This window comes from Phaethon aethereus, assembly GCF_964289735.1.
Source record: "Phaethon aethereus genome assembly, chromosome: 3".
In the NCBI taxonomy this organism is placed as follows: Eukaryota; Metazoa; Chordata; class Aves; order Phaethontiformes; family Phaethontidae; genus Phaethon; species Phaethon aethereus.
The window spans coordinates 73,179,092-73,206,115 of record NC_138576.1 but is presented as its reverse complement, the minus strand read 5'-3'; the positions used below and the strand labels follow the sequence as shown (position 1 = coordinate 73,206,115).

Sequence of the window (27,024 nt, the reverse complement as noted above, 5' to 3'; positions counted from 1 at the left end):
CTGTAGTTTGTTTATAAGCAAGAGTCTAAGAGCCCTTTCACAATCATGACAGGCAATCGGTCATCAGCTGCACTGTCTTCTGGTGTCCCAGAAAAGAGCAATACATTCATGTACAAATTTTGGACACTGCTTAGTTACTTAAATATGTCTGTTGCTTATTAATTGAAGTAAGAATTAAAAGGATAAGTGCCAAAATATTTTTGTCTGGAAGCATTTTACTTGCCTGCAGCTGTCATGATCAGCACTGTTTATGTTCAGTTTCATTTATGGAGAATTATTTGTCTGGAGAAGACTTGATGTGTCTTACCATTTCCATTCATTTTTATTTAATTGCACAGAACCTCCAGCTGGTAGCTGATGGCTGCTGTAATCTACAGAAACAGATTCAAATTTCTCAGCTCTTTGGAGTTCCCGTTGTGGTGGCTCTAAACGTCTTCAAGTAAGTCTATTCTTTCATAACCCTTGTGAGTAAATCCACAGTTCAAATTTCACATTTTTCTTATTTTTTAAATTAATCAGTTTTGGCATGAAGAAAAGAAGCTATTAAAAAATTTCCTTTTTTCATCATGAATATAAAGACCTTTAAATCCTTAGCTTGTTCGTAAGGTTTTAAAACCACCAAAAAAAGTATATACTGTTATGGAAATATTAACCTTCCGTGTTACTTAGCCATAACAATTACAAAAAGTATTCTTGAAACATGTAAATACATATGCTGTATATAAATGCATTATGTATATGGCAGAATTTCTATATAGACTTGCTTTACAACTGCTGATGGTAGAATAAGGGTAACTATATAAGGTTATAAAAGAGAACTAGTTAAACAAAATAATGAGACGGAACTGTCTGGTCGGCAGAACTGACTCTCCTGCTGAGGTTGACCTGGTGTGTAAGATTGCAAAGCAGTCTGGAGCATTTGATGCTGTACCCTGCAATCACTGGTCGGCTGGTGGCAGAGGAGCAGTAGAATTAGCTCAAGCTGTGGAAAAGGCAGCCAGTCAGAAGACCAGTTTCAAATATCTCTACGGCTTGGAGGTAAGATTTAGTAGTAGTAGTAGTAGTAGTAGTAGTAGTAGTAGTAGTAGTATTTTTTATTTATTTATTTTTAATGAATGCATGCTGCATCAGTGTTGGTTTTAAAGCAGGTAGAACACTGCAACAAAGCTATCTAATGTACTTGGAAAGGGGTTCGACTTTGCTTAAAATCACAAAAGCTGAAGAGAACAAACAGTCTGTGGCACGTCTAATGAGAGGAACAGGGTACTTGCTGGTAATGCTTGTTATTTAGGGCATTGAACGACGTTTCTGATACTATCTTGTTTAACATAAAAGTATGTCTGTAGGTGGAATATTATCAAATTATTGTGGGAGACTTCTCCACAAAGATCTCACAGTCATGGTATTTGTCCTGACAATCAGCTAAAATGAAATATAGTTATTGTCTCACAATCATGGGTATTGCTCCAGGTTGTGGCTCCCTGAAGCATTCACTCTCTGTATGAGAAGGATGTTAGAGGTAGTATGTGCACGCTTATGCTACGCATCTGCCCAGCCAGACAGGCCAACGCAGAGAGAAAGCACTGCCTTTACCAGCACCCACTTACACACCCACAGCCCTCGGACAAATGTGAAGAGCATGGGCCGCCCTGTTCCTCTCTCCTGCTGATTGGGATTGGAGTCTGCTGGTACAATATGGCACACATGATACATGGGTCACTGCTGCTGTTGGCCTGAGATCCTCTGTCTATCCAGGAGCAGCCTCCAGTGCCCCTGCCCTGCTCCAGTTCTTGGCATCAGGGTCCACGAGCCCCTGAGGTTCACAGCTCATTCCAGCTGCTGGCACTCAGACCTTTCTTCCTGCTCTCCAGTGTTCATACATACACATCAAGAGGAGGGAGCACACCCATACCGAAGGTAGTCAGGAATCAGATTTAGCGAGAATAGAGGACTGACTGTGGTGCTCAAGCACAGAGCTCAGTCAGACAAGCTATTGACTAGACTGCTTTACACTCAACTGGCCCCTTCTTCCCCTTTTCCCTCACATTTTTTCTTCACAGTTGTTCCTCTTCAGTCCACCTTGATTACTCCCTTTCCCCATCTTTGGTTTTTCCATGAAACAAGTCCTAACAATGTTTACACATTCCCACAATCCCCTTTAAAAATCCCATCATAAGTTTCACACAATCACAAAATGCTCCTCTTCCTACATCCCATAGTGAGTCCTGTGCTGCTGTAGGCAATCACCCTCTTTGGTTTGCAAAGTTTTCTGATTAAAGAGTTTCCCCATGGACTCACCTTGGTGCACTTCACACCAGGGACAATGGTCTCATCCTTCCCCTTGGTCTTAGGAAACAGCCAATTCAGTGTGCTCTAATTTTCACTGATGAGGTTTTTCTGCTGATGACATTAGTAGGGTTCTTCCACCTATCATTGTTCCTCTGATCCTTGCTTGGGCTTTGTGTTTAATTTGGTTGGCCCTTAGTCAGATAACCTAGCAAAGGATAGTGTGGTCCAAATTTCAATCCTTTGTCTGCCAGAGATGGTGACTCCTTTTCCATGTCTTGGAGACTTCGTTATTGTAGTCGTCCGCAAGGTGACATCGCAGCATCGTTGAGCTGTCAAAAGGAGCAGCTTGCAAGGAAGGGCTGCTTCGGCCCCTGAAAGTACTATGCTGGAGTACCACCGTGCAGGCAGAACATTTGGAGCGATGCATTGCCACAAAGGTTGTACAAATGATTTCTTAGGGCCTTCCTGCTATCCAGATGTGGGTGGGTTAAAATTTGGGCAGCAAAATAGACTTCTCTGGAACAAAGGAAGCCCTTGTCAAATTTCAGATCCTGTGCCCTGGTGCTACTTTAAGTCTCTTTAGAAAATGTTTTAATGCTATTTTTTAAGAGCAGAACCTCAGCTTCATTCTTTTAAATGGCTGAAAGTTCCTGTTTTGATTCTTCTCACCAAAAAAAAGTTCAACCTGAGGTAGATATGCCCTACTGTTGTCTTTCACTTTCTCTCCTCCCTGATATGTACCCCGTATCTGCTGCACCCATTTTATTTCTTCTTTCCACCTCCCCCACTGTTTTCCCAAATGTCAGTAATCCAGAGAACTCCTATTAGTATTAACCACTGCCTTCACAGAATAGATGAAAATACCTTGGGAATATAAGTGCTGCAGCATCTATTTGGGGCATTTTGCCCACGGAACATTTTTACAGCCAAACAATGGACAATGTATCTGCCTTTCTGAGTTTTTCTCTAATGAGATGCTCTGGAAACTGAGGATATCATTTTATGGGTTTTGTGTAATAAAATGGGAAAAAAATTGTTTCAGAAATATGTGTAATAGCTTTCCCCATAGGACACTTGCGTTACAGAGATAGCACATTAGTGTTTGACAAGTTCCATATTTAAGCTCTGTTAAGCTCTCCATATTATAGCTCAGTTACTATATTCTATGTAACTTACAATCTTGTGGTATGAGTGAGTAAAAAGGATCGGTAGGGGTGGACTCTGTCTCTGTGAAGGAAGAAAATGAGATTGGTATCTACTTTAATGTCTTTCCCAGACACATCTTTTTGTGCTGTGTCGCATAAGCAGCACAGTCTTAAGCACAAGGGGTATAAATCACATCTTTACATCAACTTAATATCCCATAACTTAACACAAGTATTATACGCCTCAAAAATATGTTGAAGGGATTTTATAAAAACATATAAAGATTTTAAAATACTGTAAAAAAGTAAATTCAGGCCAACAAAAACAGTAAAGTGCAAAGTTCAGGCTTCTGTTTCATTCTTACTGTGCAAAGGGTGGGGATAGAAGCAGTTGGAAGTAGGAGAGTGAAACTCTTGTATGGTATGTTGGGTCATTTGGTTGCTGGGCCTATAGGGACATGAAGAAAAGCCACCTCTTCCAAATGAGCCTGCCTAGATATTAGTTAAGGTTGTAATAGGATTTTTTGATGTAGCAGTTTTGAGGACTGAGTTCTAATGTTCAAAGGGGTAACTATAACAGAAAATTAAGAAGGAGAAGAGGTAGTAAGATGGGATTGAGACAGATGATTTCCCTCCGTCATTGTGCCTAAAGAAGATGTAAGTGAAAGGACACATTTCCATCCCTCGTCTTTCCAGTGACTGATGGATTTGTCCAGTTAGTTGAATACTTTGAAGTCCTGGTTGCCTTAAGTTTGACGGGGTTTGCTGTGGTGGTGGTTTGGTTTTTTTTCTTTCCCCTTTGGAACATAGAAGGGGGAAATATTCTGCATAAAACCACTACCACATATCTCTGTCTTTACGATATTACTCTGCCCTTCACTTTATTCCATGTCTCCATTTAGTCCGTTGATGTCTACACATCTTATTTTCCTCAGTCTGTAAAACTGCATCAGAATTTACTTCCAAAACTGGCTATAATTAGAACAACTTCCAACAGCAGAGACCACTGTAGCCATAATAGATTCATTCAGCATTTTGATATTTTGTTAGAAAGCATTACCCTGGGGATTTAAAAACAAAACCCGAAACCCTTATATGTAAAACTGTTTTAGGTCCTTTTTTACTAGTTAGACCAAAGTTTGCACCAAACTATATTACTAGTATACAGTCAGGCATCTAAATACAGGATAGTCCAGGTCAACTGGGCACTCTCTGTTTTTTTTCCAAATGGCACACACCTCTGCAGTGCTTTATGTAATTTCCAAATATATACCTGGAAACGAAGGCTTCTTTGAAAGGTGTTTACAAATGTGTATAATGTGCAAAGAGCAAGAAAGTCTTTTCTAGATCTGTCAAATACTGGTAAGAAGTTGAGGATCAGCGCTTTTTCTTCTGAATCCTGAGGTATGTTTTTACATTTATACCATCCTGTGCAGTGATACCCAACATGTGCTGAATGAGCGATTTTAGACAGCGGACACAACACAGTTGTGTCAGTTCAGGACTCGGGCTCAGTTAAGTGGTCCTGTGGAGTATTGTAGCAAGCTAGTCTAATTAGAAGACTGTGCTAATGTGGCTGTATTCCTTGAAGCATCTAACGCAGTCTCTTTAAACTTCTTCAGGTGTCTCTACATGAGTAGTCCCACTTTTATATTGCTTTTCAGGTTCTCTTTATTTATTTCTCTAAGCAGGCAACCTTTTGTTTTTATCCTAGTAGCTGTTGCTTGTACTTCTTGAGTTTTTTAATACTCCTTGATTCTAGCAAGGGTTTGTTTGACATTTAGTATTAGATTAACAAATATTTTTCAAAAGTTGAAATGAGGACAGAATAAGCTTCAAGCATATTTTGAAGGTAGTGGAAAGAATAGCTGCATATATGATTTTGGGAGTGCATATGTGTGCCAGTGTCATTTCATGGATCAAGTACAAGAAGTGACCTCTGACAAGTAACCCCTGTTACTTTGTTAACTGTTGTCACTTTAAAAGTGCAAGGAAAGGACATCAACAGATACAGTGTACAATGAAATGCTTATAGTATTAGGAATTGCATGGGGTGGGAGTGGTTCAGGAGCAAGGATGAGTTTTTGTATGATAGGCTCCAGAGTTTATAACATAGTTTAGAAGATTATTGGCAGTAGACATAATAAATACTATAGTAGTGTGTGGTTTTAATATGGATTTTTGCCTCCACTGCACACTAATCTCTCTTCTTTTGCCGTTGAATTGGTTTCTTGCCGAGTATTTCTCTTTAGTGTTTGGAGAATGGGTTTGTTCTAAAGGCCTCCTGAACTCTCTAAGAAATAATCTGTGCTTTTTAAATTATATATTCTTGCTACATATGGAAAATATCAAAATATCAACTTTCTTATCACTGTTGACTTCCTTTCTGGGTTCACTTTTCTTGAAGTATGGGTCTTTAAGTTGTAGCAGAAAGCTATTACTCAAAATAAAGTTGACTGACCCAATAAAAGTAAGTTTAGATAACTAGAGGGAGTATAGGAGAGGATAGAAACATACGCATCCCATTCCCAAATTCCCCTGGCTTCAATGCCTGTTTTTGGCAGGCGGGGGGGGAGCTATATTCCCCACTAATGCACGCCTGGTGAGTAACGTGCCTTCTTTTGCTGTCCTGGTCTCCTCTCTCCTCCTGCGGTGAACTCTCCCTTGACTTACAGCAGCCATCCTCAGCCTGAGGGAGGAAACGTAGGTTTGAATGAAGTTTTTTAGGAGGTGCATTACCCCTTCCTGCAAGGCAGCTGGAGCGCAGTGGGCTAACACTCCGGGAGGTAGAAGAGAGGAGAAGGGCAGGCATATGGCATGAGGCAGGATAAGGATATCTGGCCAGTCAGTGAGCTAGCATTGTCCCCTTAAAAGACTGACAAGGTAACCTGACAGATATGATTGGAAGAGCCTCAAACCACCTGATTTATGCTGCATTGCAAAACTAAATGGAAGAGCGTAAAGGTCACAAAAGGGAGGCAGGAGAACGGGTTGTTCCAGTCTTCCAAGTTTGTCAGATGACGCCTATTTTTGCCAGTGCTCTGCCTTTAGGTAATATGACAAATGAAAATATTTCCAGGTTGTACTGTGGAAGTTGGTTACACAAGTATTTTGTCTGAGTGCAGTGAATTGCCTGGCCAGCCTGCAGAACAAAGGAGAGCTTTCTCAGCTTGGGGCCATCCACTGGGAATGGGGTTGTGTAGCAGCACTTTTCAGGGAGGCATTCAGGCAGTTTGCGGCCTCAGCACTGGTATTTTTCTTCCCCTGCTGGGAGCAAAATAATAACAACTTGGGCAAATCTGGAGCATCTGAGACCACAGTTTTGGCTGCCACTGCCTCTCTTGTGCTATGGCAGTACGGTGTGGGCTGCCACTTGGCTTATTTCTTCCAGTCTTAGCTTCTGCTGTCAGAGACAATGGGTCACTTAGCGGGGTGTAAGGGTAGCATCAAAACAGAGAAGACTCTGCCGGCAGCAGTTCTCTGTGTGTTACCTTCTCTTCCATCCACTGCCCACAGTCTCCAATAACAAGAATGCGCTGTGAGTAATGAAGGAGGTCAGTGGGGGAGAAGGCTCCTTGGTGCATGTACTAGGAGAAGGGCAGTGGTTCGAAGAGGAAGGCAGAGTCAGGAAGGACTCTTGGGGCCTGGGTTTGAGGATGCTAATGTCCAGAGGAATGACCTAAGGCAGAGCGTTTCTCTTAATTTTTAAACTGGTCATCTTTTCAGTCCCAGTGTGGTTGAATGGGGGCGGGGAGGTGTCAGGGGTGTTTTCTATTTTCTCTGCTAATACCATGAAGCTGCTAAGCCATGAAAGCCATCCATTGTCTGTCTGCTGTCACACCAGCCCAACACACCTCTGTTCTTTTGCCTAGGAGGTACATAACGTCTGTGTTGTTCTTTATACAGCACAGTCATGTATGGACCAAATGGAAGGTCATTAAGCACTACTGGCGTATGAATAAATAAAATTATGTATGTTCCTTACTGAAACTTTTCCTAATAAAGGATGGAGATCATTTCTCATCTTGAAATGCACGCTATGCTGCCCTCCAGGGTACGCTAGTCTTTAAACTATTTCCCCCCACCCTACTGCTAGTAAACCAGCTAGCAATGAAGCCACATTAAAGAGGAATTCCACAGGGCTATACCAGCCTCTCCTCCCACTCCCATCAAAGAGATTTCAGTGGAGTCTGGACACTTCTTTCATTGAATTAGGTGTTCTAGGGTTGGAAGCTATCTTTCTTCCACTCCATCTCTTTTTTTGTGGATGTAGGCTCTTGACAGCACTGCACTTATATGTTTGTTTTCATTATTTTCCTATTCTTTGCATGAAGCAATTTTCTTAGGCACAGCTGGGGTTTCAAAGTTGGGGAAATGGAAAATAAATCTCTAAGGCCACAGGCTTAGGTGTTGATTCACAAACTGTTTAACTTGACTGAATATGCTTTTCCACAAATTAAAAAAAAAAAACCTCTTGTCCTTTGCCAATGAAAGAAGATGAGCGCTAAAGACTTGGGAATCCTTTTGTCAGCCACAGATCTTCTGGAACTAGAATATACGGATGCTTTAATAAGCATGTTTTTATTTTATCCAGGGAAAAGCTAGAAGTAGGAGTTTGAATGTGCAGAGTCAGCTATTGTTTTAGCGCTGCACTTTGTCACCCCGCACAGCACCTTAGCCATACTCCCATCATATGTTTTCATTTGGCAACCATCCTAAGAAGAGGGATGAGTGATGTCTGCATACTGTTTCACTTATCCAACCAGCGATTCTTTATTACTGCTTTCAGTGAAGGCCTAAGTTAAAATTTTAAAAGTGCCACTGCCTTGAATTTTAAACTAATTTGAAAATTTTGTTAAAACACAAGCAGCATAGCAACAATAAACGCAGATGTTTGTGACCTCATAATTAAACTAGTGATCTCATAATTAAAAATAGGCAATGAGACTAAAGTGAATGTTTAAAGAATTTGAAGTAATAAATGTTAAGTTACAAGTAAATAGTGCTTTCGTGTATTGTCTGGTTAAATGCATGTTTTTCAGCAGAATCTTAAGTTTTCTCATAGAATAAAGTAGTTTTAGATATTTATGTTGCATAACTGTGAAGAGATCCTTTCAGACAGTGCTGCACTGACAGGCATTCACTTAAGGTATTCAATTTAAGCTAGATAACACCAGTGCTTCTCGAAGTAGTTTGGCTTTGCTGCAACCTAGTAGACTATAGACTTAACTGCTGTTGATTCTGCCTTTTCAGAGATGTTTTCTGTTGGGCTCTGTTTTGGTGAGGATGTTTAGGGCAGTGTTTAAAAGCAGAAGAACAGGAGAAGGAAAGGGACAGGGGTTGTTTTCAGCAGTCTCAGGCATTAGCTATGGGGGGGTTAAAAAGATTAACTCCTTTCTCGAGTAGCCAAAGAGCTTAAAGCCAGGTGGCCAGATTAGGATGCAAAAGATGGGAATCCTAAGCACAGTCCCAAGCCGGGTCCCTGGTAATCTGCATGGTTCATTTCAGGTGATACTGACTTCTGCCAGCAAGACTGATTTCGGGAATCCCAGCCCAAGCTGTGTGTCCCTGCCCCAACTCTCTGTTTCTGCTGGTACATTTCAGTGATCGGTTTTGAAGCGATCTCTCTTTCTGTAGAGATATCATTTAAGCCATCTGTGTCTCTCTGCCTCATACTGGCTTTGCCTTTATGGTAAACTGGCTGTGTGAACTGGTCTGGGTTACAATAGCTTTTTTTTCCCTGGGTTATGTTTTAGCCTGGATCACTTTCTCTGGTATGTGCAGCTGCACAAACAGCAGTGCTGCCCTCTCGGTTGCACTGGCATGTGGGTGAGTGTGAGCAGCAGAGGAAGGGACAATGACGGAGCGTCTGTTGAAGCTGGTCTGCTGTCCATGGAAACGTGGAAAAATGGTAATCTGCAGCCTGCTATTACAGCTGAAGGAAGAGATGAAGAGTGAAGGAAATGTGAGGAAAGGTTAGCAGAAATGAAACACTATTAAATTACATTTTGCTAAAAGCCTTGCTGTTGATAGTATTGGACAAAAGAAGATTGTGTAATAAACAGCACAAATACATGCTAACATCACGTCTTGCAAGGGGTATGGCCTGGAAGTAGCAGTATGGCTGGGTGACAGCACTGCTGTGATTTCATCTTGGATAATCAATTCTGTCTTAGGAATGACAGGCTCTCTTCTTTATCAGTGTTGATTTCTTGGTTTAATTGTTCTCTATCAAGTAATGAAATGTACAGCTACAAAGATACTGTTTTTGTGAAAGGAGTTTGCACACTTTTGCCATATCGCTTGTTATGGTTTATCCAAGGAGATAATCCTGTTTACGGTGTGGGTGCTTGGCAGCCTCAACAAGCACATGTGTTTGTGCTTGCCTTAGAAGCAGCATATGCCTTTGGTAGTTCTGAATGTCTGAGATTTCAGAAATGCACATTGTCTCTGGTAGGGCTGGGGAGATTGGTCGTTTCTCAGAGAAACACCAAAGCTACTTAACTATCAGAAGATATTCATACTGTGTGGCCCTGTAGCACCTTCTCATGTTAAGTATAAATTTATATCGAGTATTTCATGCTATCATTTTCTCAAAGAACTAAAACGGAATTTGGAATGAATTACCCGAAGCTGCCATAATCCTTCAGCATTAGTCCTAATATGTAGTTGCATATCTATAAAAGTCAGGTTTTCACTAGTTGTGAAACATTCAAAATCTTACATAAGGGAAATGGAAAGAGGAGCACCTTTTATTACTGATCCTAAATCTTTTGTGCTTTTCGTGCTTTCATTGTCTGCACATTTTATAAATATCATTATCACCAGAGCTGTCCAGATAGCAGAGGGGCTGTAGAACCAAGCTGCTGTTCACAAGGGTGCATCGACACACACCATGAGGACAGGATTTTTCATCCTCCTTTCACTGAGACTGTTTTACTGAGGGTCTGCAAACCGTTGCATTGGCGCAGCTGAGGGTGCCGCTTTGTAGTTTGTGAGTGGGAATGAAGAACTGGTTCAGGAATATCCTAGGCCATTGTAGAAGATTCTCAGACAAAAAACGTGAGAGATATGAAACAACTTAATTTTCCTAAGTGCCTGGGATATGTGGCTTCTGCTGGCAGGTATTTGACCAAGGTGTTTAAGGTACAAATAGGTAGCTCACAAAGGTTTTTAGAAGAGTCTGCTATTGGATGGAGCAAAAATCTAACTAAAATCCCTTAATGATTTAGACACTTGGTGCAATATGTCTCTCTTTTTCAGTCCCTTTGAATTCAGCTAAGCACTTTTCCATATGTTACTATGTATGGTGGATCCCTGTGCCCCTCAGTGAGAGTATTTCCATAGTGAAGTAATCAACAGTTTTGTTGAAAACCTGAAGCTAAACTTGCTCTTAAAGACCAGATAAGAAAAAGTTAGGACTGCTCCTACAAATGTCTTGTAAACATCCAGGCTTCTGCTCTGGTAAATGTGTAAAATGTCTCTTGAATTACTAGAGCTTCTTTTCTGATAAATACCATTATGTTATTTTCATCAAATGAAAATCAAATAAAATGGAACCAAAATGAATTTGTATTTCTCATGTAAAATACAAGATGGCTTTTGTTTGGCAAATATTTCTTTAAGTTAAATTAAAATGAGATTTCCCAGCAGTATTACTTGATAACTGAAACACAGGAAACTTTTTCACTTGAAAACTGTTACACTGTGATTCTAAATAGATAATCCCTTAAAAACCCATTTAATAGTAGGAAACAGGTGGATCCTTAGCATGATGTAGTGTACTCCTTTCCCTACTCCTGAAACTTCAGGAAGGAAGCATGTCTGACAGTGTGCACATGCAGGGGCTGTGTTAATGTGTATAGAGCATCTGTGCCTCCCTGCTGGTTTCTATCTGAACTGGGCTCAGCCAGGACTTGTCTGCCTGTGTTGTGAGATTAAATAGCCTCAAACTCTCCTCTGACACCATGCACATTGCCTCACCCGTTTGTATGCACATGCCTTGCAAAAACATGTGATGGTCTCAGAAGACCACTTTTGTTGCCATTCACACTCCTGCAACTGCTTCCCCACTGGTGATTCTTTTGAGGTTACATTTGCAAACTGTGAGGTGTTGGTACTGGCCTGAAAAGTATGTGAAATTCTGGTTAAAAAAAACTAAACGTAAATCCGTAGGGATACAGCTTGACTGTCCAGCTCAGGCTCAGCCATGCAAGATATTGTGCACGTCCCAGGAGGAGCAGAATGCCACCACTGTCATGAAAGCAGTCTGCTCTGCTGTTAGCCAGAGCCCTGCCACGTTTCATTCGGACACTACAGCTATGGTCACTGGAAGGGGGCTGAGGGCATAGTAATTATGCTGCTGTCAAATTAGTTCGAAATATTTTGACACAAATGCAAGTTGAATCTAAATGAATGTCTCTATCTCAATGAATTTATGGAGGTTTAAGCAGAAAGCTGTTAGTTTTGATGTTGGCCTACTGACAATGGGGAGTGGAATTCCTTTTGCCTTTGCTTTTGCTGTTGCTATTAGTCCTTGTTTGCAAGCAAAGAGCACCCAAAAGGCAAGTTAACAGACACGTTTTGCATTTCTTCCACTGTGTTCAAAACTGCCGTGATTATGAACATGCTTAATAATCAACCTGAAAGAAGTTTCATCTTGTAACAGCTATCCATGTCAATAAGTATCCCGTTCAGCTTAATGCTGCCAAGATATTTGCAATGTGTTATCTCCAATCCTCATTAGATTTTTTTTTTTTTTTTTTTTTTTTTTTGCACTGCTTGGATTCCTGTAGAAAGCCTGAAGTCGGGAACGTGACATTATTCCACCCAGTTAAGGTGCCCTAATTATATAGTCAGCATGTTCAGAAAGTGTTTTGTGGAACACCTTTAAACCTCACTTTGAAATTTCATATCTGAGGTGGGATTTTATTTTAGCCTTAGTAGCTTTTAACTGCCTTACATTTAAGCTACTTGAAAGTCTGGCAAGCTTCTTTTCTTGTGATGTCTCTGTCACTGGAGTTCTTTATTACTGTAAAGGCAGACTACTTTAATTTTTCTAAAATTCAATCATAATACAAAAAAGATCAGTCTGACACAAACCCTTCAACCGATGTATCTTTGTAGAAGAACTATTACTTATAGACAGGCATTGCAAAAATGTGATTAACTGTGGAACTTCCTTTAAATGCACCAGGTAGAGTTTATTTTTCACAAACCAATTTCTTGCCTTTGTTGGAATAAAATGAAATACTTCTATTTTGTGTTCTGGTGCTTTTTATATTGCTTGAGATTATCAAGTCTTCTTCCCCAAGTGGTATCTCGTTAGATTTTGTTCAACACTTCTTCCATATGTGTTGTTAATTAAATATATTAGCGTACAAAGTAGTGGTGGGATGTTCCCTGGAGCATTGCACACATCTCTGGCCATCTCTGGTCAGCACTGAAGTAGCTGAACTGGTGGTATGATCCTTCTGAACTGGTGGTATGATCTTTCCTCCATCATTCTGTTCCTGTTGAAAGAAATCAAAGATGTTGACTTGTTTAACAGGTATAGGGGTCACAGTTGCTGTCTCCAAGGTCATTCAAAACAAAAGGCAAGAGAAAGATGAGAGACTTGTTTACTCTAAATAAACAGAAATGATGGCACAAAAAGTATATGCCTGATCTGACCACAAAAAACTGTCTGCTGAAGATCTGTGAAAGGGTTTCTAACAGACTGAATGTGAGAGTCTGCATCCGCCTTCAAATAGGAGCCATAAAGGCAGAACAAGCGTTCAGTTTGAGCTGAATAATATGATGTGGATACTCATGGAGGCTGGGGTTGAACTTAGTGACTTGAGATTTCAAAGTGTATCCTAGAATGCTTTCATATTCTTTTTTTTTTTTTTAAGTGTCCAAATTGCTTTACGATATCAATGCTACAATTCAAAATACATATGTTACGAAGGGTGGGAGGTGAGAATTAAAAAAAAAAAAAAAAAAAAGGTCAAAGGAGCAGCGATCGGTCATGAATTTTCTGTTACAATTCCTTCCTTCTCAGAGGAACCTTCCCTGGCTGCCTGCTACCTTGCCTTGTCCACTCATTGTATAGGTGATCTTTATTGTGAAATGAAATTTATTTGTCTAGTGATCCCTGTTAACCCAGTGGAGCTTGCTTCCTTGTATCTGCAGTGTGCATTAACTCTTAATTCTTAAAACTACATGGCAGTAATTTTCTTCCCCCACTTTAGGCAAGAGTGTAAGCACGTTGTCAACTTTGTAATGCACAAATGTGCAGCTCCTAAATGATGGAATAGCTTAAATCATGCTTGTAATTCATGTACCTGTAGCTGAATACCATATCCATCAGCAGTGCCCTTTACTCGGTTTCATGCTTTAGCAAGCCTGTTTAACAAGGATTAAGCTAAATGAGAGATTCAGATTTCTCACTCAGAAAACAAGATCCTAGTGTCTTTTGGCTAATGTTCATCCTTGTGTTGTTTCCTTGTCTCTGCAGCTTCCTATTGTTGAAAAAATAAGAATCATTGCTCAGAAGGTGTATGGAGCTCAGGATATAGAGTTGTCTCCTGCCGCTCAGTCACAAGTTGATCGTTACACCCGGCAGGTAAGAACACCAGTGAATTACGCAGTCAGGTACCTGCTGGATGAGTGTTCGGAAACCTCAGGGTGTAAAAGGTTCTCAGATTGAAGTGTTTAGTCAAGCTTTGCTGAACAGCATGAGGTTACCTATTGTGCTAAACCGTGGAGGTCAGTATGGATTGCTTTAGATTGGATTAGGTAGAACAGAATGGTTTAACCTTGAAAGCTATCTCCCGTAAGATATGTATGGTGTTTGGAATCATTCTGAGACTATGGATGAAACTCTGTACCTTCTAAGCAGAGTGGTAATTTTGGATTACTGCCTTAAATGTGACAACTGCACATCTGCAGAAGTAGCAGGTGGTGAAATTACCTGATTTTAGCATATGAGTGTTCATTTGTACCCGCAAAAAATGTCTGCAACACAAAAAGACTTGTGCACAGTTAATAACAAAGCTCCCAATACTTGTAAAATCTTTTGTTTTCCTTCTGTTCATACTACTTTCAAGCCGTTATAAATGCTAGAAGGTGAGATAGATCACTGTTCCTAAAGCATGTGGGAGTGGGCTTTGTAACAGTTTTGAAACCATGTGGAGATGTGAATGTATTTTCTGTAATGGAACAGCTTCTGCGCATAAACATGGCTGGAGCCTTTCTGTCAGAAAATAGAAACTATGGACAATGTGTCATGGAAAAATTCCGGAGTATACTTCAGCAGCCTGCTCAGGCAGGCAGAACTATAGCTGTCTTCTCTCTAATGCAAATCTCCTGAGAATTAATTTGATTTTCTAGATGGAAGCTTACTTAGTGTACTTGAAGCAAAGTAATCCATGTCTTTCTCTTTTCCTGCTGTGATTCCCTAAACCATTTTTAGTCTAAACGTTAGTAGTATTAGGAAATACTTTCACAATATCATTAAAGGATTGTCGTCAGCGCTGGGCTGCAGAGGCAATTCCCTGCAGTGCCAGCTCTCCTCCTGGCCTTGTGAATTGCATCCCTGTTTGTCAAGGAACTGAACAGAAGAGTGGAAGGTGCCAGACTCGAGGTTAATCGATAGCCTGGGAGACAAATGGTGGGGGAGGAGGCTACTGAGGGCCTTTCCCCTGATTTTCTCTCACTCTTTGAGTAACTACTGCACTGTCATTAGTGAAGTGGATGCCATCGCCTCATGAAGTTTTTGTCTTGTTTAAGAACAAAGCAAAGCATCATGAGCCCTTTGTGTTTAGCTGCAAGAAGACATTAGTACCCTTAGAGAGTTTTGGACTATGAATCCTGGTCTCAAGTAGGTATCTCACTAGGTTATTAGAGCCCAGAAGGAAGTGCCGTACTGGAGTTCTGTTGAGTTGGTGTAGGTTTCTTGTTCAGTGTGGTACCTGCTGTGTGCCCTTTCTGAAAATAGCATGCTCCAGCCGTTGTATAGGCAACTTTTGCACCTAACTCTAGATTGAGAACCCACACTAGAAGCTGGATAACACTACAGCCAAGTCTCTGGAGATAAAGGCCTGAGCTGAGAGAGAATAGCATGTGAAATACAGTATTCTGTTTATTTCTGAAATACTAGCTTGTTAAGAAACTGAGATTAACTATTGCTATGTGGATTTTAGTATTTCTAGAAGATACTCATAACAAAGTGAAAATATATTCTGTCATTACTGTAATCTTAAAAACATTTTTATTTTATTTTCTTTCCCTTTTTTGTTAGGGATTTGGAAATCTTCCCATTTGTATGGCAAAAACTCACCTATCCCTCTCCCATCAGCCTGAGAGGAAGGGTGTTCCCACTGGTTTCATTTTGCCAATTAGTGATGTGCGAGCCAGTATTGGAGCTGGATTCATCTACCCTTTGGTAGGAACGGTGAGTGCAGAGTATTCAACTCCATCATTCCCCTTCCTTTGACCCAGCTTGACAGGGAAGTGCGTTTCCTGTTTGCCTCTAAAAATAATGTGAGTTCTTGGTTTTTTATGATAATTTTATCCTCAGACTTTTTGTAGCTCTACATTGATAAGGAAAGAGAATTAGGAAAGTGTAATATCATGTAAGAGCTTAGACTACAGGGTCTGAGAGAATGACTCTTGCCATTGGTTCTGTTTCTGATGTTTTTCAGTTAGTTTAGGATACTTAAGCACACTAATGCTGCAGAAAAATGCATTTCTATGTCCATTGCTTTTCCTTATTCAAATTGCAGCTGGTAAATAACTGTAATTACATGATTATTATAAATGTTAAATCTTTCATCTGTCATTACAAAGCATTCTATAATGTATTTAGATGAAAGGAATTGTGTTGGGAAAAAGTGTATGCTTAAAGTGATTGCTTTTCAGCTGATGAGCCTGATCTATTTCCAGTCCTTGTGAACATCTTTGCTGGTTGTGTAAAACTAAGTTATGGTGGGAAGGGGATAGATTTCTAACTGCAGAAGTAGTAGCATACTCCTCCTCCTTTTTAGAGATTTAAACAATGAGGTACTAAAAAGAGGCAATTGTCATCCTTTCTTCCTACCTGTCCTTAAAAGTAGAGACTCAGATTAAGAAGCTTCTGATGTTTTCTTCCTTGCCATGCCTTATCAAAGTAGCTGAGAACGTAGTTAGCTCATGCCTTTTGCCAGCCATGCACATCTTATTCCAAACAGTAGTTGAACTGCATCTGACATCTCATAGCATGAATTATTACTTATATATAGCTGATTCATGGGATGGTGCTAGAGAAGGGATGCAAAAGCCATTGCATATCCGGAAAGAGTACTCTCCCAATGTTATCTCATCTTTCCAGAGCACGGCCTGATTTCCTTGTGCAGCAGTACACTTAGGAAAGGTTGAAAGTTTCTAATCTATTGTTTTGAATTCCCTCTGAAACAATCAAGTGTTTGAAACAAGGAAGGAAGTACTTTCTGACCAGGAGAGTTCCTGGAGTCCAGGAAACTGTGTCACTTCAACTCACTGGACTTAGGACATGCTTTCCTTCTGCGTGGCCACATTATGCACATCCACCAGAAGTGGAGCACAGCTGTGTATTTAAATTGTGTAAGACCAAACTCCAATTACTGGTGACAGAATAAAATCTGTCAGAAGTTCTAGTATGTCCTTTATGGCCTGGATTCAAGTTTGCACTGGAAGTTATGTGTCATAAAGTTGTGAGAAGGAGTGAATGTGAAGAATGGGCAGCAACTCCTTCAAATCCATGAGGGAGCTATTCTGTAGGATGTCAGAGTGAAATGTTCTTGGGTTGAGCTTTCTGAATGAGTCACACTGTATGTCCTTCAACAGACACTAGCTGCAGTTCAGCCTCATAAATCCATAGGAACTGTCCATAGGACCAGTATAGACCAAACAAGTTCAAGGATTATATCTGATTTTGTGTTTCCACCTAGAACCAAAAAATACAGTTCTTATGGACATTTTATATATGGGATTTCTTACTGGGGGAGATTGTAAGAGATACATCCAAGTTAATTACCCTGACTTTGTTGAGAGGTAGTATAGCCAGGAACTTTTCCCGTATCAGGAACTGGGTAGACAGTATACTCTTAGTATTATGTATTCTAAGAGACTTTGTAGGGCAAGGTACTGTATGAACGCAAGATCCCTAAGAGCTAAAAATCTACATAGAGAGACATCCATCATTGATTGCTTGGAAAATATTGCTAATGGTCAGGAATGTGGGACAGAACACTCCTTGGAACAATCACAATTGCTACAAATCAAAATGAATGAATGAATACAAATGTATTCCTAACATCCTTGCCATACAATTCTTTCACTAGAATTAAATTTATGGCAAGAGGTCCAACTTGCAGCCTTTCAGTATTGATACTTGTGATCATCGGGAAACAAACTCTCATAATAGAGTTGTACCACTACTTTTGAGATCACTTTTCTATTTCGTCACCTTCAGATTTTTTGTTGCATTGCTGTCAGCAATTAAGTCTTCAGGCTAGTGGTACTTTTTAACTTGTGCAAGAAGGAATATTTTTGATGTCAGGTTCCAAAACTGAGTCTTCCTTTGGCAGTTCGCTTAATAATAAAGCTATCCAGAAATGTCTACAAGAACAAAGCAAGTATAAAAGGGCATGTCCTGAAGGCTTAAAGTGGCTGGAAGTCAGATGCTGTGAGTACAGAAATCCTGGTAACAGCATACGGTGAAAGCATCCAGTCATGACAGTGGATTAGTTTTCTTTATATAGGAAAAAAAAAAAGGAACAGTATATATTTTTTCCTTGCATTAATTGCTGGCTAATTGTATTAATGGATACCTGAGAGGATCCTTAATACCTAACCTGCTTAGAGCCTTCCTACAGCTAAGGCCTTTCTGATGGCAGAATAAATGCTATTCGACAACGCATTTGTTAATGTTGTAGTGATAATTCTGATGCTAATCAAATTCAAACTCCATTCTCAAAGCATATTTTTTACTGGACAAGTTCCTCTCACTCTAACCTGGCAGAACTTATCAGTGGGAAAGCAGGTTGTTAGGATTTTGCTCCAATTTAATAGGGAACAGCATTACAAATGGAAGAGACAAGTACTGCTGAAAGATAATAAACTATCTGCAGTAACTATCATTTGTAGTTTAACCTTAATGTAAATTAATGAGATTTGTATTTAGTCCATCACTGATAGGCAATTTTTTTTTTTTAAGCTAAATATTTAACATATTGTCTTCATATTCTCGAAGCAGTATTTGTTTTGTGTTATGGTTGGCTCTGCTTCCCTTATAGCATGGAAGACTTTCCAGGAAAAATGAGCTGAGCCTTATCGGAGGAAATAAGCAGTGAAACAAGAGTTGCATTTAATTAACACTGGCACAGCTTTTATCCAAGTTCTCTGCGACCATGACCCAGAGGGCTACATCACTCTCACAGGTGGACTGTTGACATCATTGCTTGGCTCAACAGAGTGATGGCAGGAAGGCTGCTGGAGTATATGTAGGAAACCAGTGAGGTCACTCACTAGCAATGCTTGGGTGGAGAATTATTAGATTTTTGTAGTATGTGTGTTTCTCTCCACCCCCACCCAAAAAGCCATTGCAGTTTGGTGCTTTCTCACATTCAGCCACGTTTCCATTGTTCTCTTTCATGTGATGTGCAAGAATGCAGGCTGGTCGTAGAGTAAAACCTGCTGTCTTTTGCCTTTGTCAAGCGACATCACCAAATCACTGGTGCAAGTAACATAGCTGTATTTGAATCACAGTGAGATTTTTAAATATGTACAACCTTTTACCAGCCATGCACTTTTGTTTTAATGGGTTAAAATTACAGGCAAGGTCTCTTTGAAAATATGTGGAGCCTTTGGAGCCATGCCAGCTCCCAAATTCTCACAGTGAACTGACATCCTTCAGACAGCGACATATCTGAAGAAAGGTCAGTCTGTTACAGAAGTACTAGTTTTCTCCCAATAGAGGAAGCAGTTCGAGTCTCTGGAACTAGTTCTGAAACTATATCCTCTGGGAAGGGACTCGTAGGGTGACCCAGTGTGGTTTGAAATCAGTTTATGGGAGCGATAAAGCCCTAATTCACTTGTAGGTGAGAACCAGGACAGTCCTGCTAAAATATTACCTGAATATTGTAAGGGGGAAAAGACCCTGAAAGTAAATATTTTTATGAATACTTTTAGAAGGAAAATAGTGTTCCCTGTTGAATGAATGTCTTCTTTCATAGTGGTTAAGAGCTTAACAAGTTTTGAGGGTGTCCTTTGAACATAAGCTGGAGTGTGGGCCCACCTGGAGTAAAAGTGCTGTTTTCCAGTGGTGCATGAGGCCCAAGTTGTCTCCCAGCTCTCAGTTTGTCGCTTCTCTTAGGCTGTCTTACAGGACAGCTGAATAATTGGTGGATTGCCCACCTTCTCCTAACGATCTGTGTAACATCAGGTGATTTTTCAAAAACATGAATGGTGGTAAGATTTATATTTGCCTTGTAAAGCATTCAACTTACAATGCAAGAGTAGTGCTCTGCTAGGTATTCTGACCTCTCTCAGTCCAAAAAATATCCCCGGTGATGTGGCATTTGGCATCTGCCTTTAGTGTTGTATAGTTGCTGTGTTGTAGCCGTCCTCAGAAGTCTGTGAAAATAGTAGGTGCTCATAGACTCCACGGGCTGGTTTTGAGATAACTGCAGCAAGTGTGGAAAAAGCAACAGAAAATGAAAGCTATAAAGTTAAACTCACATGGGAAATGTAGGTTAGCAGTTGTGTAGTTCTAAATTGAAAAATGCTAACAGGAAAAGAAAAGCCCACGCACTCCTCTGTTAGATGATGTGCCTTTGCATTTATTACACTAGGTGTAATGACTCTTGGGAAGGAAGGAGGCAGGTTTTCTGAATTACACAGGGCACGTCGTTCCTGAACAGTGACCAGGTGTGCACATGCGGAAATGCTGAATAATGTTACACCTCGTGGAAGGCTGATGCATTATTCAGGGTAGGGTTGACGCGGCAGGGGGTGAGCACATAGGTAAGGTAAGATCAATAACTGGAAGCGAAGGTGAAACTAAAGTCAACTTTAGTGCATCATGTTTAAAATTTAGAGGCTGATGGTTAGTGTAATAACAGCAAATCCACCTGTGTTCCTTGGTGGATTGCATGATGTGGTTGTGACGGTATTGGGTTGGCCAGAGAGGAGGCAAAAATAGAAATGAGGAAGAAGTTGTGGATTGTAGTGAAAAGGGGTATGTGGCAGCCTTTGGAAATGTCCCAGGTGTGTGGACTATAAGGCAGTTAGGATTCAAGTATGACTGTGGCTATCTGTGGTGAGAAGGTGGGAACAGAAGATTGAGGGGAGGATTAGAAAGATGGGGTTGGTTGGAAAGGAGGAGAAGTTAAGTTGAGAGTTATACCAGTGGGAGGAGATACCTGTGAAATTATTTGAAGACACATCCAAGATGTACATGGAGAACTGGAAGAGGGCACTGAAGTAAAAGCCACAAAGGTAAAAGAGATTTGAAGATGTACCAAAAACATAAGTTGAAACAGTGACGTGATCTAAGATCTGGCCAGGAAGAAGTCATGGGAGTAATTGATGGATGTAGTTAGAGGAGAGCAGAACATGCCTTGCTGATGACTAAGGATTTTTTAAAATTGAAGAGAAAAAGATTAGAGTTTAGCTGGCTTGAAAAATTTATCATCATCTCTGTAACTCTTGAAAGTACATAGAAAAGAATGTATTTAAATGATAGTTCAGAAATTTCCATATGCTCTGAGCATTTGTTATTTACTTCAACTATTTTAAACTGATGTGGGTAAGCCAGTGTTTGTTGGAAAAAAAAGTAAATATACTTTGCTTCAGATTATTGCACCTCCCTGCCATAGCTGTGACACAGGCATATGGTAAATATCCTCTTACACCCTCAAAAAAAACAAAACAAAACAAAACAAACAAACCAACAAAAAGAACAACACAAACAAAAACACCCAAAGAAACAGCCTCTCTTTCTCCTCTGGCATTTAGGAATACCTTGGCAGATAATGGAGGCAAGGCACTTAGGTTCTATGTAGTTCATGCTGTCTCTCTTGACTGCTCTGTTTGTTTGCTAGTAAGCATTATTCAACCTACATCATAATACAGTACAATGTATTGCCTTTTCTGAATGAAGGACCAGGTCCCATTGCTGGCTGTATCAGCAAAATTAATTTGCAGCTTATTACAGCTTCCTTCAACCTAGCCTTACATTCCTCAAGGGTCAGCACTGGTAGTTAGCAGAACTAAAGGAATGATTTTGCTTTGTTTTCTATTGAGGAGAAATAAGAAGTTGTGTAGGCATGTGTGTTATTTCAGCAAACTGAATAGCTGGAGGAGGACTTGTTGTTTTGGGACAGGATGAACCAAAAAATGTGTGGATGTGGCACTTTAGGACATGGTTTAGTGGGCATGGTGGTGTTGGGTTGATGCCTGGACTTGATGATCTTAGAGGTCTTTTCCAACCTTAATGATTCTGTGATTCTATGATTATACAACGTATCACAGAAGAAAATAGACCCTGTGGTTTGGTAAGCTATGTAATGTTTAGATTAGACGACATTTTATTCAAATAAATGTGTGCCACTTAAAATAGTTTGTCTGAATAGGCCCCTTAAAACGGATGCTTATTTACAAGTACAAAAAGTGACTGTCATGTTTCACTTCAGTCAGTAAGTGATACCCTGAAAACGTATTTTGATAGCCTCCCATCCCTTGGGGGAATTCTACCTGGCCTCCTTTGCTTTGCCTGTAAAGGGGCAGAGGACATGGGCAGCCATGCTATCTCCATGGGAGGTACGATAGGTCAGAGCTGCTGCAGAGGAATTTCTGGTGTGCCTAGATCACAAGCGCTTTAGCACATGGTTTCAGTTAAGATTAGCTGACTTGACACATCAGCTCTGGCAGTATGGATTCATTGATCAAGGGTAGTGCCTGGCTAGTGTGGACAAGTTTAAGCGATGCTGGAACAAAGATAACTCATTATGCTCTGAAACAGTTTTCAGTGCAGTTGTTAATGTCCTGCCCTCATCAGACCTGTGGAGTTGTATGTAATGAACTCAGTGCAGCTGTCTTAGGGTTGCAAATGCCATTAGTGTAGGCAAATAAAATGAGAATCACCTGTAGCATGCATGAAGCCAAAGGGGGCACCTCTGTGGAAGAGTAGTTTGCTTAAGGCCTTCAGAGAGTCTGGGAATCGTTAAGATCCTTGCTGTCCGTTCTAGTAAGACCTAACCGTGAGCATGGTTACGCTTTCTATCTATTTCGTTCCCTCGTCTCTGATTTACAAGCTGCGATCCCAGGAGAGAATGAATATAACTGCAACAGTTAAGGAAGGAAAAAATCAAGAGACTGATATATCCATATGGAGATAAGGACTCTGCATGATGTACGTTAGCCTATTTGCATGGGGCTTGCTCTTAAGAGAGACATACCAGTTAAAAATGGGAAGTGCAATTCGGACAGAAGCCAGCAGCAGTTTTGGACCACTGCCTTTACATTTTACGCATGAGTTCAGACATGAAATAGGGACGTTGCAGTGGAAACGTAGGCATGTGTGAGTTCGAGCAGTTAGTGAATGCCTTGCTGGGCGTTCTCCAGGGCAAAGAGGGAAGTGGGTGGCTGAATCGTGCAGCTCAGGGCAGCTTCTCCATGGTGCAGTAGTGCTGCCTGCCCACCCCAGTCCTCCCCTACAGCTCTGACAGTGCTGGTTAGCATGCCTGCTGTGTACTTGTGGCAGTTCAGAGCGAGTAAGCGGGTTTGATTAAGAGCTCATTCAATTAGTCAGCCTCGTATGTGTGGACTTTGATCAAATGCAAAGAGTTCAAAAATCAGTTTATGGCATGTATTGAAATAGCAGTGCTAAGGGTTCGTATTTTGATTATGCTATCTATACAGAAGATGTACAGACCTGAGCATTAGAGCGGGCAGCCAGGTATTTTACTTCTCCCATTCATGATATTTTGGATGACTTGCTGCATGAAGAGGCTGATGCTGCCAGACCCAGGGGTCACTGAGTCTGACGGCTTTGAGGCGGGTTGGGTATCACTGCTGCCTGTCTTGGTTCAGCTTGGTAGCAGCAGCCATGCTCTGTCACTTCCAGCTTCCTGCTTTTCCTCCATGTAGGGGTGATATGAAATGATGTTTCATGCTCCCTGTTTTTGTTTGTTCAGCCTGATAAGCTTCTTCAGTTGAAGAAATCACAGTTTCTGAAAAGGTGCCTCATGGTTCAGATTGGAAATTTAAAGATTCAGCCATTTACAAGCAATAGTTACCTTGTAAAACTCCTGTCTACATGTGATTCTTTGTGAGGCTATCTTATGCTCACGAAGAAAAAAATATTGGCCCTTCAACATTCTTCCAGATAACATTTTTCAAATGCTAATTTGCAGAATTCAAAAGTATTCCTTGGTAAGCGGCAAAAAACTTTATAGTTTGGGTCGAATAACTGAAATTCTTCCAGACTGCCCAGTAGGACAAACTATCTAGCAGATGTAGATAGCTGTATATTTGAGTTTGGCAACTTACTGTTATTGCAACTCTAAAAGTGATTTAAGGCTAATAGCAGCAACCAAGCTGGAGGCTGCAAGTCTGTGACTGAACAGTTTTATTGAGTTCCGGATAAATAAGGTGAAAGATGTTTTGAACTTAATAATGTCCTCAGCAACTTGCTTGCTTTCATTAAATTGTGAAATATAGCATGAATAGTGCACTAATTAACATTAAAGAGGAATGAATATTTGTGCCTACTGGTCAAGGGATTATCCTTGTTAAAACAGGAAATGGACTCTGATTTCCTGTTTTAAAGTATTCTCTTCATAAACTTTGCTTGAAAACATGAGGTTAAAAATAGGTTATACTTTTACATAGTAAAATGTACATCTATTATTAGTTTTAAAATAGCTTATATATGTAAGGAAGAGCATTTTACAAATTGTTTTATATCGAGATAAATACATCCTGTACATTCTTCATAAAATAGCATTTATCAAGAAATTAGAAACTGAGCTCCTCTAATTTATTACATTGTGACTTTATAGAAATTATAATACTTAACACTTACATAATATCCCTTTGTATTAGTAGATTGCAAGACAAGCAAAATTTTGACACAGTTTTTAAAATAAGGAATCCAGAGATGCAAACAGTAAGGTCCCATGACAAATCAGGGTCAGGACCATGATAAGTTCACGATTTCCTGGCCTGCAAAATCGTGAGGTGTTGATGTCTAAGAATGTGAAGAATCGGGTTGGGGTATTTCCATCGGAGTAGACTGACCTACATTCTGTGGACAACACTAAAAGAAAGATATGCTGCTGCTACTCCTCTATGCCACCCACCCACTCAAAAATCCTAACGTATTTCCTGAGATATTCCTCATGTGTCCTTATTTAAGAAAAAAGAAGGTATAAATGTTAGCATACTGTATTTTGCCTTTGATAAATGGTAATGGTTTACTTTTGAAAAGACCAAACTTCCTTCACTTCTGAAACCGTGAAATGTCATGAACGGAGCGTTACCCTTTGACCATAACTGAGGAGAAGATTGCATAAAACCACCTTGATAGCCTATAGATCATATCTAAGATCTCATCTAAGAGACGTCTCCCAGATGAAGTCCATTTAAAAAGGTATTCTCAGCATACCATACTGGTACTACGACAGTGACCCACAGGCTTCTACAGATGCAGCATTTTTGGTACTCGGCGAGACTGCTTGATCCTGACCTGTGACTGTCATCTGTCTTCCCCATCTGCCCTTCCTGACCACCGGTGAACATCACTTGTCAAAACATGATTTTGTTCTATTTGCTTTTAATAGAAAGAAAGAAAGAATAAAGTGCGTAGCCTTGTGTGCTTCCCAGCAGAAATAATGTTGCAGTAGCTGACAGCGTTTCCTGTGTCTGCGACTAAAACCCTACTATGGACACACTGTCAGCTGCTCCAGAACGGTGACTGTCCCCCCTCACACTTGTCTGTGTGTGTGTGACCCATCTTTCCTCCGTGCCACTTGCTCCTCACATTTTTGGGGATAAGAGTATATTTACAGTTTTACATCAAGATTAAGCCTCTCCAGCTCAATGCCTGTTCCACACAGCTGTGGGAAAATTCTATTTAATCTACCTTCTCTTTCACATTGTAAAAGCCAAAAACATTATTTCTTGGCCTGGAGCTGAACTCCTAAGATCAGAGCTTTCCCTCGGCCTGTGAAGGAGCAATATGATCAGGTCTGAGCTAACAGTTGGACAGGTAAGGCAAGAAATAACTTTGCCTCTCCTCACCATTTTGTTACTGCAATTACACACAAAAATGTATTGGTATGAAGTTATCTTACCGACACCAGTAGGACTTCCTGAGTGCTAGCTGTGATGCAGCAGCTGCATTGTCATGTATTTTTGTCATCGAGGAAAATTTTGTCAACGTTGTTTAGCTCCCAAGACTCAACAGCAGCTGTGATGGGTGGGTGTTCACTTTTGTAGCAAAGTTTGTCTCATTTGAAACATTTCAAACTCTTACCTCTGTAACTGTCCAGTGGATGATTATGCCACACTGCTTGTACCAATGCTCGATACTTTACAGGTTAGTGCCTGGCAGCTGGACATTCACCTTTTGCTTGAAGTCATATAAAAATGCCCGATATAGATGGAACATCCTCTTTAACCAGTTTCACATTTTTAATAATTTTTTTTAATAACATGTCAAAGTTTGGAGCTAGTTGTAGGCTAAACAGTTTCTCTCCAGGGACTCAGAATTTTCTGAAGATAAAATCCTATAACTGCGTGATATTTTAGGCTGGAGTGCCTGACCACAGCATCTTTCTTTAATAACCATGTTTCTTTAGGCAACATAAGGAGCTGAGTTTTGAGCTTAATAAGAAAAGGTAGTGACATGAAGAATTTCAGAATGAGCCATTCAATTAGAATTGGAGAGAAAATATTTTTAAAATGTTGAAGATCTACATATGCTGTCCTACTTAAAGCATAGCAATACTCTGAAGACTTTAAGTCTAAACTTAACCTCAGAGTATACGCTTTCGGGAAAATTAGTGAGAATTAGCTAATCGGGTCATGGCTTCCTTTTCTGCACATCTGCCCTAGATTCATGAGGGGCTATTCTTGAGGTCACTTTTACAGGCTTTTACTTAACATTTTTTTAATTGGAGACCATTTGTCTGTATCGGCAATTAAAAAAGGACGGTTGGGTCCAAATCAACTGGTTCTTTGTTTCCACAAGTATACAAAATAGCATAAAGATACTGTTTTACTCACCATTTAGCAACCAACACATCAATTATTAAATGTGAGCAGGCTTGTGGTAGTCAAAGAAATATCATTTATAACCCTTGCAGTCTTCAGAAAATCTTTTTCTGATTCTCCTTAGCTTCTGGTTTTATAATCAGAAGCAGTCTACGAAGGGGCATTGCGTGTGTGTCTGAGACAGCTGCATTGATGCATGTGAAGGGCAGGTATGTAGCAATACTTCTTACAAAGGTGGCAAAACTTTTTTATGCGGTAAGCCGCCTCGCAGGCTAACACCCTGCAATACCGAATACGAGGCGTGTTTTGA

General features: G+C 40.3%; 1 protein-coding gene across 1 annotated transcript in view; it reads left to right on the top strand.

Moving 5' to 3' along the window:
- MTHFD1L (methylenetetrahydrofolate dehydrogenase (NADP+ dependent) 1 like) overlaps positions 1–27,024 on the top strand; it is a gene marked incomplete at both ends in the record, with an annotated part of 149,956 nt that overhangs the window by 91,830 nt on the left and 31,102 nt on the right. The window contains 4 exons of the mRNA XM_081998394.1: positions 339–439; positions 861–1,038; positions 13,933–14,040; positions 15,718–15,870. Coding sequence (XP_081854520.1) covers positions 339–439; positions 861–1,038; positions 13,933–14,040; positions 15,718–15,870 — 540 coding nt within the window. The remainder of the gene's footprint in view (positions 1–338; positions 440–860; positions 1,039–13,932; positions 14,041–15,717; positions 15,871–27,024) is intronic.